Source organism: Equus asinus, chromosome 2 (genome assembly GCF_041296235.1).
Source record: "Equus asinus isolate D_3611 breed Donkey chromosome 2, EquAss-T2T_v2, whole genome shotgun sequence".
Taxonomy (NCBI): domain Eukaryota; kingdom Metazoa; phylum Chordata; class Mammalia; order Perissodactyla; family Equidae; genus Equus; species Equus asinus.
Window position 1 is genome coordinate 143,658,058 of NC_091791.1, and position 15,093 is coordinate 143,673,150.

The following is a 15,093-nucleotide window of genomic DNA, read 5'->3' on the forward strand; positions in this document are numbered from 1 at the left end:
CTCATTTATTGCTGGTGAGAATGCAAAATGGTACAGACACTTTGGAAGACAGTTTGGCAGTTTCTTCAAAAACTAAATATACCCTTACTGTATGATCTAGCAATAGTGCTTCTTGACATTTACCCAAAGGAGTTGAAAACTTATGGCCACACAAAAACCTGAATTTGGATGTTTACCAGCTTTATTCCTAATGGTCAAAGCTTGGAAGCAACCAAGATGTTCTTCAGTAGGTGAATAGATAAATAAACTGTGGTACATCTAGACAATGGAATATTATTCACTGTCAAAAAGAAAGGAACTATCAAGTTATGAAAAGACATGGAGGAACTTTATATGCATGTTACTAAGTGAAAGAAGCCAACGTGAAAAGGCTACATATGGTATGATTTCAACTATATGACATTCTAGAAAAGGCAAAACTATGGAGATGGTAAAAAGATCAGTGGTTGAAATGGATTTGGGGAGGAAGGAGAGGGACAACAAAGTGGAGCACAGAGTAATTTTAAGGCAGTGAAAATACTCTGTATGATACCATAATGATGGATACATGTCATCATACATTTGTCCAAACTCAGAGAATGTAAAACACAGAGAGCGAATCGTAACATAAACTACAGACTTTGGGTGATGATGATGTGTTGATGTAGGTTCATCAGTTGTGAGAGATGTACCACTCTGGTGGCGGATGTTGACAACAGGGAGATGCTATGGATGTGTAGGGGTGGAAGATGTATGGCAAACCATTATACCTTCTTCTCAATTTTTCTTTGAACTTAAAACTTCTCCAAAAAAATTGTCTTAATTAAAAAAAAGGTAAGTGGAGACATGGAATATGCAAAGACCCAGTTTGAACTTATTGAGATGGAAACTAAAATATCTGATATGAAAAATGCAGGGGCTTGGATTAATAGTAGATTAGACCTTACAGAAGAAAAGGTTAGTGAATTTAAACACATAGCAATAGAAATAATCCAAAGCAAAACAGAGAAAAGGGAGAGAGAGAGAGAGAGACCCAGAGCATTTGTGGTTTGTGGGACAATTTCAAGAGGCCTAATATATAGATAAGTCTTCAAAAGATAGAGACAGAAAAAATATTGAAAAAATAATAGCCAAAGTTTTTCAAAATTTGAAGAACATTGCGGACTTATAGTTCCAAGTAGTTCAATAAACTTTAAGCACCAGAAACAAAGAAAACTACATCATGGCACATCATAATCAAATTGTGCAAATGAGTAAACAAAACAAAATCTTAAAAGCAACCGGCAGGAAAAAAAGACATGTATAAAGGACAACAACAACAAATGAGAACAACAACAGATTTCTCACTGAAAACAAGAAAACAATGCAACCACCAAGACAACAGAAAAATATCTTCAGAGGAAAGTTTGTAAAAATGACATTCAGAATCATATGTTCATATCAATAGACGCAACAAAAGCATTAGACAAATATAACATCCATTTCTGATCAAAACTCTCAGCATACTGGAAATAGAAGATAGCCTTCAACTGGATAAATGGCATCTACAGTAAACCTACAGCTAATATCATAGTTAATCAAGAAAGGAATGTGTTCCATCTAAGAATGGGAGCAAGGCCAGGATGTCTGCTTTTATCACTGCTACCTGGCAAATACTGGATCTTAGCCCAGGCAATAAGGCAATCAAAATTATATCAGGCTTTTTATTTTTTGTGAGAAAATGAAAAGTTGATTTTAAAATTCATATAGAAATAATTCAGAAGTTCTAAAATAGATAAAATAATTGAAAAAAAGTTGAAAGACTAACACTGCCTGACTTTGAATTATCATAAAGTAAATCTATAGTAATCCAGACTGTGTGGTAGTGGCATACAGATGATAAATTTAGATCAATGGAATAGAATAAATAATACAGAAATACATCTACATATTTTTTTTAAAGATTTTATCTTTCATTTTTTTCTCCAAAGCCCCCCAGTACATAGTTGTGTATTTTCAGCTGTGAGTCCTTCCAGTCGTGGCCTGTGGGATGTAGCCCTGGCACGACCTAACGAGTGGTACCATGTCCCCACCCAGGACTGGAACCGGCGAAACCCTGGGCCACCGAAGCAGAGCACACGAACTTAACCTCTTGGCCATGGGGCTGGCCCCCACATTTTTATTAAAGGTGCAAAAGCAATTTAGTAGAGAAAGGATAGTGCTTTCAAAAAACGGTACAGAAACCATTAAATATCCATCTGCAAAATATTGAACTCAGGTCTATAACTTACACCACATTAAAAAATTACCTCAAAATGTATCATAGACCTAAATGTAAAACATAAAACTATAAAATGTATACAAAAACAATAAAAATGGGCAAAATATTTGAACAGACACTTAACTAAGGAAGATACATGGTTAGCACATGAAAAGATGCTTGAAATCATCAGCCGTTAGAGAAATACAAAATAAAATCACTATATCACTACACACATATTAAAACAGCTAAAATTTTAAAGACTGGCCTTACCAAGGGTTGGAAAGATGTGTATGAACTGGAACTCCCATACATTGGTGGAGGAAATGTAAAATGGTACAACCACTTGGGAAAAAGAGTGTTAAGAGTTAAACCTATTCCTTATATATCTTCCAGTTATGCCACCCCTCAGTATATTTTTCAAGAGAAATGTAAACATATGTCCATACAAATATTTATACACGTGTTCCTAACTGCTTTTTTTAATTGATTTTTTTTGTGTGTGTGAGGAAGATTTGCCCTGAGATAACATCTGTGCCAATCTTCCTCTATTTTGTAAGAGGGATGCCTCCACAGGATGGCTGATGAGTGGAGTAAGTCCTCACCCAGGATCCGAACCTGTGAACCTGGAGCTGCCGATGCAGAGTGTGTGGAAATTTAACCACTTGACCATGGGGCTGGCTCCACCTAACTGCTTTATTTTTAATAGCTAAAAGCTAGAATTAAACCAAATGTTTATCAAAAGGTGAATGCATAAAGAAACTGTGATATTTTAATACAATAAAATGCTACCTAGCAATAAAAGAAAAGAAGTATTGCTGAACCCAGCAACATGAATATATCTCAAAATAATTATGCTGAATGAATGAAACCACAAAAAAGAAGAATGCATACTATATGATCTATTTATATAAGATTCTATAAAATGCAAAATGAAAAATCTCCTACAGCACCATAAAGCAGATCAGTGATGGCCTTGACGTTGGGAGGTTAGGAGGGATGGCTTCACTGGGGCATGAAGAACCTTTTTGGGGTGATGGATATGATTGTTCATTATCTTGTCTGTAGTAATGGTTTCATGGAGGAAAACATATGTCAAAACTTAACAAATTGTACACTTTAAATATGTAAACTTCATGTTTTGTCAATTTTACTTCAACAAAACTGTTTGTAAACTTTTGAATTTCCAGCTTCTCCTGAGAAACTGGAAGCTCTAGCTGCATTGTATCTGCATAAATAGCAAGGCAGTGGAAGCTGCCTCTTTTCCAACAGTCACTTGCTCTCAAGATTGCCATGGTCGCTCTCCATCCCCTTTGTTGCCCTTGTCCTGCTTTATTCATTTACTTGCTGGTTTTAAGAACTTGAATATATTGCTATCAGTTGATTTATTTTCTCCTCTAAACAAACAAAAGAATATTAAAATAGTTTCTTCCATCAGTCCGAAGGAGAAACCATCCAAATCCCTTAACTCATTCTATGATACCCTCTCTTATTTGGCCCCAACTGATTTTCCAAATCTATTTCTTAACACTCCCTTTATCAGTCCATATATACACACTATATTTCTTAGACACAATTGCCCACATTTCCAAACAAGCTGTATGTGTTGGGTTTGCTTACTTAGCATGTCAACAAGATCTATGTTTAAACCAATAGCAAAGAGAGAAGGAAATAGAAAGGACTGCCTTTAAACTCTGGTAGGGATTTTCCTTTCTACCAAATGCTAATTTGAAGTCATTTTAAGTCTCTCCAAAAAGGATTGGTAGAAAGAAAAGAACTCTTGACAGAAAAATGATTTCTTCTTGTTTGGTGCAAGACATAGGAGGTTTAAAAATAAATGACCTCACGGAAAATGAGAGGTTGCAAAAGTTATCATCAACCACTTCACCAGGATAGGCTGGGGAAGGTGTGATATGCCAGGTAATGCCCAAAGGCTCTCTATTGCCTTTACTCATAAATCTTCAGATGTCAAGATACTGCTGAATCAAGCCTGTAAATTCCTGGTTATGTTGGGTTTACCCAAGTTATAGATCATCTTGTAATCTTTTCTTTTCTCCTGCAAAGTCACCCAACCTGTGCCACCTTTTTTTGTTTGAAATATTCTTTTTATTCACTTGCTTCCCAACATAAAGAATAAATAATAAATATTATAAGTATTAAGTGAGTTGATTAATTTTACTTTTTTGTGATTTCTGCATAGATACTATTAAAATATGAGATAATTACTGCTTGTATATTTTGCATGCTGGTCAAATTTATTCTCAAATTCTTAAATATTTGTAATAGTTTCACATTATGTACTTACAAATAAAACTTCTCATCCCATACTGGATTTAAGTTTCCAAAAATGGTTTTAGTCCTTCTTTTGTTCTTTCCAACTTGAACTGTCACATAGGGGTCACTTGACCCTGTTTTGTCTTTTGCCTGCAAGCCTTGTGCAGAAACCACTAAAATAAACCAAAATAAACATTTTAACATAAAGATTTCCTCAGGAATAAAAAACGATAATGAAGGAAACATTTTCTATGGCTTTGTCCCCTGGGTTTGCAGATACATCCCCATTGTTTCCATTTCATAAGCAACAAAACTTTCAAAAAATAATTAATAAAACAACAAACACACTGAACATTGAAACCTTCCTTTGACTAATATTTGCTGTTGCCTGTAATGATTAGGGGCTAAATACGTAGACATGCACATAGATATTAGCTATATTCACATTACTGTATACACAAATAGAGAAATGAGGATGCACATAAAATACGCTAAAAGTTATCCAACGTAATTCTAAAGGCTGTGATTTAAAATTTGTTTATTTATTAGTTTGCTGTCAATATTAATCAACTCCACCTAGTAAAAGAAGCGTCTTTACTTTACCTTGTAAGTATGATATGAGTAAGTTAAGAGGCTTGGTAAACATTGACACAATACTTATGCACTTGCTGTTAATGTCACAAGCAACTTTAGAAGTTCAAATTATTAGACATTACTAAGCTCAAATTGCCTTGACTCAAGGATCAAATTAATGAGAGATATTGATCCAGTAGTAAGTAAAATGACACTCATTTTCTCATTAAGAGAAACCAACTCTTCTGAAGAGACTATTGGCTACTCTTGTAATTTATCAGTAGCAGGCAGCAACGAAGATAATCTCTTGTAAATTGTGAGGTATTGATGAGTGTATTGTAAAACAGAACTTCCTTCCTCTGGAAGAGCTTTTGATTAGAATAAGACACAGACTGAAATTACTTCAATTATCTAGTATATATTTTAGAAATTTGAAGTACCAACAAAGCTTCTTGTCAATATTGACAAGATTGAAAAATTCTATTTATTTTACCTATAATTATTATTGGTAGTGATTTCTAAGACATATAAAAATCTCAATGTGGAACAAAAATTTTAAGGGGGACTTATTTTTACCTGTAATAGTTATTTTTGCTGACCATTTAGATGTCCCATCCAGTACACTCTGTTTGGCCGCCTTTGTGTACTGCACAAAATCTTCTTTAGAAATTTGAAACATTTCCTGAATTACTTCAAACACCTCTGGCCTGTTTTTCTCCCTGATCTTCATTCTTTCTTTCATAGCTGTAATGATGGTCTGAGTCTTGTCTTCGGCACCATGCCTAGAACTCTTTTCTGCTGCTCCTATAATGGAAAAATCAATGGTGATGTAAATGTACGTGAAGTCACTTTTTGAAGGCCTAAGAGAGAGAGTAAAAGAAGGAACATGAGAATGAATGAATGCTTTCATTCTGGGGAGTCAGAGTGGCTTTTTCAGAAAATATCAGAACAAGCCCTACACTGAGATTCAGAACAACCAGGCCTTGTGTTATTGACCAGTAAATGGACCTCCCTGATCCCTGCTTTTTTCAGTTGTATTTTTGGATTAAACCAGGAGTTGTGCAATTATTTGGTTTAAATTTTCAAAAACAACAAAACACACACACACAAGCAAATGTGTTATACACCACACATATTTACTCAATGGGTAACCAAAACAAAACTGAGAAGTAGATTGGATATATATGACAAATGTCACTCAAAAATCAATATTTCAAATACTTGTGGTCATCCAAAGCGCCTAATTATCTTTATTGATGGAATTTATTGCAACTAAATGCTTAAGTTTTTCTTGTATAATAAATACCACTGCTATTTGTTATATATTGAAGTATGTATAGGGTAAGATTTTACTTGGAAAGAAAGTGGTTCTGCTGTTTAAAAAGGATTTGGAAATCACTGGGCTACATGATCTGTAAGGTACTTGATGGACCCCAGACTTGAACTCTCATTCTATGATATGGCCACAGTTTTGAACAGGCTGAATTCTTACTTTCTACTCAAAACCTTTTTGATTTCTAAGGCATTGTTTTTTATGATTGGTGTCAATGTTCTGGGCATTTTTATTTATAATACAAATCCTTCTGGCAGTGAAGAATTTCAAAAAGTCCATTTTTGAGTCCCTTACCTTTTCCAACTACCAGCCAGGTATTCTCAATGCTTTGTGTAAACTCTAGGTTGCCCAATATTATGCAAGTAAACAGTGACCAATGATCCCAACTCTCATGGTTCCTTAGTGAACTTGAAGTGAGAAAGCAAAAGCCGATGCAACAGTGTCTGCAAGAACTGTAACTGCTGAAACCAAGAAGTTTTTGGCCCAAGAGCAATTGAGATATAGTGAAAAAAATAAAAAGACGTGTGTTCAAGCTAGTAATTGTTTTAGTTTTCATCTATGTAACTGCAAGTATCGCCCAAATTGTATAATAATTGTTTGAAATATTATATTTCTGAAAGAGGCATACTATTATATCATAAAATGTTTAGAGATTAAATGGAATAATTTATCTGCCACAAAGGATAGCCTCAGTAATGTTCTTTGAATCTAATCTTTGTATGTTAAGCCCAATTTAAGTATAGAAGCTAAGATGAAAGAGGAAAGGTCAATTATTAACTTTTATTATAATAAATTCATATACAACTTGACAGGAGTAATTTAGTGAAAATCTTCATTTATTTGAAAGAATAACTTTTGTTTTCTAAAGTGGAAGAAATACATTCATAGTAATCAAGGTGTAATTAGAGGAAGCTAAAAGAAATGAATATTCTGATGGTAGAAAGAGCAGATTTCCTGTCTTTACAAGTTTTTAAAATATCTTTGAGGACTTAAACCACATTTGAAAAAAGAATACTAAAAATTAATGCATCCATTTAAGGTAATTTGAAAGGACATTTTAAATGCCCTAGTCATCTGTTAAAACAAGCCCTAGAACAGATACAAATTTGTAAATTATACACTTTTAAGCAATTAAGCATGTTTGTAATTTATCAATAACGGCTTAACTCCAAAGTGCATAATTCTTACAATGTAAAACTAACTTAGGCTAGACTAAATAGTTACAACTACCCAATAGGCACATTTTATTTCAAGTATTAGAATATTCTCTAAACAAAAGGACAGTAGTGGCTTGAAAAAGTTAACTGCAAGATTCAAAGTGCCCCAGAAGTTTGGTTTGTGACAGTTTTCCTAAGAATGTTCAAAGGGTTAGAAATGCCATAAAAATGTGACTCTCCCCCAAATTTATAAACAAGTATTATTATTGTAACTATTCACGCCCCCAAAGGTTCTAGGAAAAAATGTTAAAGTTCTGGAGAGTTGAATATATTTTGGATTATTTTTCCAAATTCAGGAAGAGCCAGTTGACCACCACCCACATAACAGTGCTCATCATTCAAGCAATAATTACTAAATTCAAAGCTAGAATGTCAAGAGATTTTTCATCCAAAGGAATCAAATCTCTGTACTTAATGACTACCTCTTGAATCCTTTTAAAGAATTAATTAAGAAAGCTTGACAATTAACTTTGAAATCTTTCATCAATGCTTTCAATGTTGGAGTAGAGTATCTTCTCTAATACATACAGACAATAGACAGACCCCAAAACTGAAATCGCCAATCTGGGTAGAGCAGGTTAACAGAGGCTTATGTTTAAGTCTTTTATCTGTTATTTAGAAAAAAACATGTAGCTTTTTAAAAGTTCTACTGTTAACAGTTTTTCATCTGAAGAGAAGGATTCAACTTAGATCTGTTTAGTTCGGAGAGACAGAGACTAATTCATAATTAACTTTTGTCACTGATCTACAAGTACTTTCCATTGCCCTATTGTTTATCAACACCACATATCTTATTTTTATAATGAAACTATTTCTTAAATAGTTGCAATTTGTCATGTATTCCCAGCACTTTGAGTTTTTTTAATTTTCCTTCAGGCTTATTTTGTTTATCTCAGTCATCAGAAATAAACTTAAATTTGCATTTGTATGCGTTTTCCTTCAAAGTATGTGGTAGAAATTCTAGTAGGTTCACTGAAATACAGCAATATGTCAACCAGAGATCAACAGTAAATGAGGTCAAAAGAGAAATGTGCAGTGAAAGCACTCCATAAAGTGTAATACATTATCCAAATGGAATACATCATTGGTACTTTTAAAAACACTTAATTGACAGATGAGACAATACAATTATGCACAACAAAACTGCAAGAGAATTCAACCTTAAACAGAGGCAAATTTATCTCACAGGGTTCCCTTCTACACAATTTAACATGACAGTCAATTAATTAGAACCCTTACTTTTTCTTTAATTTCTATTTATTACCCACTATATATATGTTTCATGTGAAATTCCCAGTTTCGCCACCTTTACATGGCGATTTATAATTTTAGCCTTTCTTTCAAATAATTATCTCTTTCTATATGACAACTGCAATATTCTCCCTTGGTCTCAGTCTCTTCTCCTTCCTATTTTTCTCAACAGCTGTTCCAAACATTTCTACCCTTTCAGGTCTCCTACCGCACCCCCATTACCCTCCATTCTCAGCATATGATCTTCTCTCTTCCTTAACAACAATAGAGGCTTTCTAAACTCAGTGATCACATTTTCTGTCCTCCCCTACAGAAAAAAACAACCGACAACAACAAAACCTGATTTGTAGCAGTAGATTTCTGTGGTGTAAATACTCCTGAAATGGCTGATTTCAAGCAACTGCTTCACAAAATTCTTGAATATTTATCAATCACCACTGATATGGCTACCTGAATGTCCTACATGCTAGCCTGTAAGGCCAACCTCAGTTAATAAAATGATTACTAGATTTGACTATTTAATTTGGCTCTGGGTTTAATTTAACATATTCGGAACTTCTTGCACACTCTGGCCCTAAGGCCATGATCCTGGAAGAAACAAGAATAAATTCAGTGTAAAATAGTAGACATGCTGTGGAATACATCTTATGACAAGACAAAATACACCTGGCTCTTGGCTTCAGGTTTGGAATTTTCAGAAAACAAAGGCTGTGTGCCCATCACTAGAAAGCAGAATTTGGTTGGCCTTTCTACCTCGTGCACTTAACAGTCAGCATAAAGCAAGGGCATAAATCCAAATATAAATGGAAGAAATACATCAAGAAAATCACTGTTAAGGCAAAAGAGCGTAGTAGCTCATGATGCTTTGGGTATAGAAGGAGACAGTCTTGTGTGTGAATCCTGATTTGCTACTTACTAACCATTTGAAATCGGACTAGTTACTTTATCTCTGAAAGCTTCAGTCTTCTCATCTTATAAACAAAAGGAAATAATAGTGTCTTCTTTGACAGGGTCATTGTAAGGATTAAATGATAATGCATATAGTTTCAATACCAATGACTGAACAAGTATAGGGATTGCAGAATGTCAAAAGGTGAAGATATAAGCATGTATTAAAGAATTTTGTATTAACAAGGAATTTTAGTGTTTTTGAGCTTCATGATTACTTGACGTGTGCAGCAACTTTTTGAAAATTCTCCCGTGGACAGTGCCACACCCAAGCTCTGCCACATGCTAAATGCTCTATAGTTATTTGTTAGATGGCAGCCAGTGAGGTGCTTGAAGATAAAAGAAAATAGAGTTCAAAGAAGCTGGCAGAAACGGTTATTTCTATTTTTCACATCTGTAAATCTTTACCTGGATTTGAGGCTGGTGAACCCAGAGGAGGTAGGTGGTTATCATGCATGGAAAGCTTGCAGACAGTCTGATACTGAGGCATTTCTCTCTCTAGCAGTCTCTACCATGAGAAACTTGATTGCTTTTCTTTTCTTTCCCAGTAAAATCATGTGGGTGGGCCTGCTTTTGGTGCCTCTCTGTTTTCTTTCCCATGAAATCATGTAGTTGGCACGTGGTTGGCAATTGCTACCCTTTCCCTTTAGCTGCTTTATGTCCAAGACAATCTTAACCCACCTCTTTGAACATGCCTTCAATCTTTTCAAGGAGCAGACCTGCAACTCCCCCAGTCTTGAAGCCAGCCGCCTCCTCTTTCTTGTAAAATCAAAGCACACACTCTACATGATTTCTCACAAACAACAAAGGACTGACGTTTAACAGAAAGATAATTAGAGGAGCACAGATCTAGCCCAGCATCATCTCCCACTGCTGTAGGCAGCCCATCTCTGATAGTGAGAGAATGTGAGCAGGTAGCCTCCTTTCAAATAATTGCTACCTTCTATAAAGTGACTTCACTGTCAGTGAGCTTGGGTTCAAAAACAAACAGAAAAAGATCCACCCTTCCTCCTCCTCCACCTATACCACCCCCGCCATATTCAATCATCCCATTATTGGTAAATGCAAATTTTTAGAACAAGTTTGGAAAGATTTGCATATTAAAAGAAGAAAAAAATCAAGAATGCACTCTTGCAATTATCTGTCAAAGCTACTACATCTCAGGAACGTTATCTAGATACTCACTTTCTTGTGATTTCCCAATCATTGCAGAGTCAAAAACTACTATATGGATTAGGGGAACAAATTAGTTGTAAAAAAAAAAGAAGTGCTCAACTTCAAAAATAGTTTTTCTATGTAAAGAAAAAAAGAAGAAGACAAGGGAGGAGGGAGGGAGGAAAGATCTTTTTGTTCTTATTACTTTTAGTTACATAGATTTCTTCATGTCCTTTTCAAAATAAAAGAAAAGAAAAATTTAAACACAAGATTTCTTTCTATTTCTATTTTCTTAAATAGCCTCTGAGAGAAACTTGGCTGACATTTACAACTAGTTCACAGTGTTGTTGGAAGTCGGCCTGGCACTCACAGCTAGGCCATGTCATTCTCTTGATGGACGTGAGCAAGCTCACAGGCATCTCTCACACATGGTCATTCTGGAATAATGTTGAAGTGAGACAAACGACGCCACTTCATAATTTTGTCTAAGCACGGATGAAAACAAGGTCACTGCACAAACCACAAAATACTAAACTTACGCTTTCCTAACTATTGTGAGTGACCACTGTTTCTCTACTAAATACAGCTATTAGTCTCACTCCAGTTTGCTCTCCTTGCAGATAAGATTTTTTAACATACACGGAATTGTCCTCACTTCCAGACAACACTCTATTCAGAGCAAACCTCTGCTTTCTAACACCCTCTTACTGAAACACCTTATGCTTTACTCTGGTATGCATTCTCCTTTGCAGCAACGGGTAATAAACTGAACTTTTAAAACTGCAGGTGTGTTCCTGGTGGTCTTTAGCTAGAGGGCATGGATAAGTATTATTAACTCTTTTCACATACATGGAAAATGATGCTCAGAGAGGTTTTGAAAAATTCTAGTGGTGGCAGGATTAGAAACAGATCTTTCTCAAGTAGCTGAGGACTATGAAATATAAAGATAGAGATATATAGCTATCCATTGCTTGTGTTATGTTGACTACTTCTGTGACATTATGTAAGGCACACTCACTCTTTTTGACCCCCTTACAGAAGCCTACCCAAGACCTGAAAATGCTCTGTTATTAGTTGATTTCTTTGGGCTAAGAAATTGACCATTGTATTAAAGTAACTTAACCATTGATTCCACTTTTACCCACTTTGACTCATCAAATCATTTCCCCCTTAGTGTTGTTGAAAAGTCAATGCAATAAGTATGTTGTGATTTTTGCATACCCCAACCTTGGTGGGTTGGCCATAGAGGACAGGACTTGAGGAGTCATCATGATGGGAAGCTCTGTGAAGCCACGGTCTGGTCAGCATAGAATGTCTAAAAGACAGCGGTACTATATAGGAAAGTGGAAAAGTACAAAAAATAAAATTCAACAACTTTCCGTTTTTTTCCCTTAGAGTCAACTTTGTATATTTCTTTATAAATTAGGAGAGAACACCAGGCTGGGTGTTGAGAGACCTGGATTCTAATGCTACTTATAATATCTACTTCATTCTTTTTTACAAGATAATATATTGCCTGAACTCAGTAAAATCAGTAGATTGGGTTCTCCAACTCTGTTCTCAAACACCCCCCTAAACATCTGTGGTTCTGGGGAAATAAAGACTATGGTCTCCACCCTATAGCAATGGATACACAGAATATTACTTCAAAGCTTCCTGAGTACTCATTACATAAGCACATTTTTCATAATTGCTGTTGAAAGAGTAGAATGTCAAAAGTTTCCAAGATACGTGTTCAAATCTATTCATCTAAGTTTTAGAATATACGTTTGAGTCCATGGACAACATTCATTACTTTCTTTTGAGCTCTGAAAGCCCAGAATAAAGCTCCCATCCATGGTAGCTGTTCATTATACAAATAACTGACTATCTTAAGACATTACAGTTGCAAAGCGTGGTAACATGAAGATAAAATAAAGAGAATCAATATCTAGTTTGCAGACAGGAGCACACTAGCCAGATTTTGTTAATGTTATAAATTTGCAATGGCTAATAATGAGGACACACAAGCTTAACATAATGTCAGTGGGAAACACACAGAACAAAAGAACACATCTCATAAAATGCTACTTTCCTGAACTTTTGGTGAAATACTTTCTGTTCTTATGTAGGTACTTGAAATTTGTAGTTAGGAACTAAAAGTTGGCAGAATGTTTATTCAGTGGGACTCTGGGATTCCTTCTTTGGAGATGTATAAGGACGTACAGGCCAGTTGGGTTAGGGACCATGATTATTTGCATATTTTTTCCAATTTCTGAAGTTGTCTGTTTTCTACTTGGAAAAGATAATCAGGGAAAATACTTTACATATGATCTCTCTTCTGCATATGTCTCACTCTGCATACAATCTCATCCCAGCCAACACACACTTTTTTGCTTTTCACTAGTTTAAAACTGCCACCATAACTGTCATGGCAAGTTCCTTGTGGGTTATATTATCATTCAGAGGCACAAACTGCTCCTTCATTAGCTACAATTCAATGTTCTACCACCAAACGCTGTTTCCAGAAAAGAATGAAATGCCTTTTTTTAAAAATAACAGGGCACAATTGAGTTAATTAAAGAAAAGGCAGGTGGTCCCTGGCTACTGCCACTGGAACTGAGAGGAGAAGGATAAATCAGTTCTCTTTTCTCAGAGATTGATTTTTCTGTTTCTCATTGGTCTCCTGTTTCTGTCTCCCACTCTAAATGGCTGTCAGCCTTGGGCCAGGAAGGCAGTAAAGTGAGGGAACCACCACCAAGTAAACTCAGTTACACAAGAGCTGAGATGAGGCTGTTTGGGGAACTTGCTTGGCATTTTGAGGCATCTCTGAGCCTTCAGGGAAGTACTGAAGCAGTGAACGGGGTCTTATAATCACCTGGTCTAATTTCACTCAAGTGCAAGTATAGAAGTTACAGACCCAAAACTTGATGGGAATGAAATACCAAACTCAAATCGATTTGAAGTAACTTTAAATACTCTCCCTTTTGCATGAGTCATGGTCAGACCACATGTATTTTTTTGTCTTTTGTTTTATTCTGTGTGTGTGTGTGTGTGCGTCTTGCGTTAATAGACTGCATATCTTCAGAAAAGGATTAGCAAAATAATAAGGGTTCTAGATGCTCAGACTTGAGGAAGACTACTATTTTCAAGTATTTGAAAGACTGTCACATACAATAGAAGTCAATTTATTAAATCTTTTCTCCAGAGGTAAGATTTGGCTTAAAGAGTAGAACTCACCAGGAGGCAGGCCTTGGTTCAAATTTTGACGTATAAGCTAGAATATTCTAATGGTGAATTAAGCTACCTGCCAAGGTGTGAAATTTTCCCTGGAGGTGTTTAAATAGAGATTGAATCATCATTTTGAGAAGGAAATCACAGAATATCTTTACATTTTCAGGAGGCACTATTAGCAATAGCTTTCAGCTTTGACTTCTCTTAATTTTCTATTCTCTCCTTTTCTTCCAGTATTGGCATACATGAAAGTATTTTACACAAGTTGTCACCATTGCAAATTTCTTGCTAAAAGCAATAAAAAGATTTTCTTAAGGAAATCTCACTCATTCTGTGGGGAGAATTTCAAATGTTATTGAGAGCTATTGCAGAATAGGTGAGGTTGATTGATATACTTGCAAAACCTCTTTCTGTTCCATGTGAGTGCAGATTTTAAGGAAAAAGTAAGGAGGTGTCATTAAGGACGCCCTTCTTCTTGGGTATCTTCATTTACGTCTTGATAGATCTACATCTTCGTCTTCATTTTTCTGCACCATTTTTTATTCTTCTAATTTACATGTGCATGTTAATGAATAACCTCAATGAAAAATTGCCTCATTTATTCAACCAATATCAAATAATACATGCTGTCTTAAGAAATGGAAACAGATTACGAAAATGTTTCTAAAGTTTAATGAATGGGTGGCCTCTCCTCTAAAAGGCTGAAAGAAGAATGAGTACATTTCTTAGATGTGAGCTGCATCATTTTTTTCTTTAAGGGATTCAAGCCATTTGATTCTAGATGGCAATATTTTTCCTGTTTTCTCAAATGTCGCTGACCTAATATGCTTATTCCTTAACATGCCTGTTTACAATTCATTTTTTAAACAAGTGAACTGAATTTTAATTAGATTACGAGATTTTGCAAGTAA

General features: G+C 35.3%; 1 protein-coding gene across 1 annotated transcript in view; it reads right to left on the reverse strand.

The window, feature by feature from the left end:
• The window catches only part of UNC13C (unc-13 homolog C), a 565,722-nt gene that overhangs the window by 328,224 nt on the left and 222,405 nt on the right, over positions 1-15,093 (reverse strand). Inside the window, 2 exon segments of the mRNA XM_070501335.1 lie at positions 4,524-4,665; positions 5,642-5,869. Coding sequence (XP_070357436.1) covers positions 4,524-4,665; positions 5,642-5,869 — 370 coding nt within the window.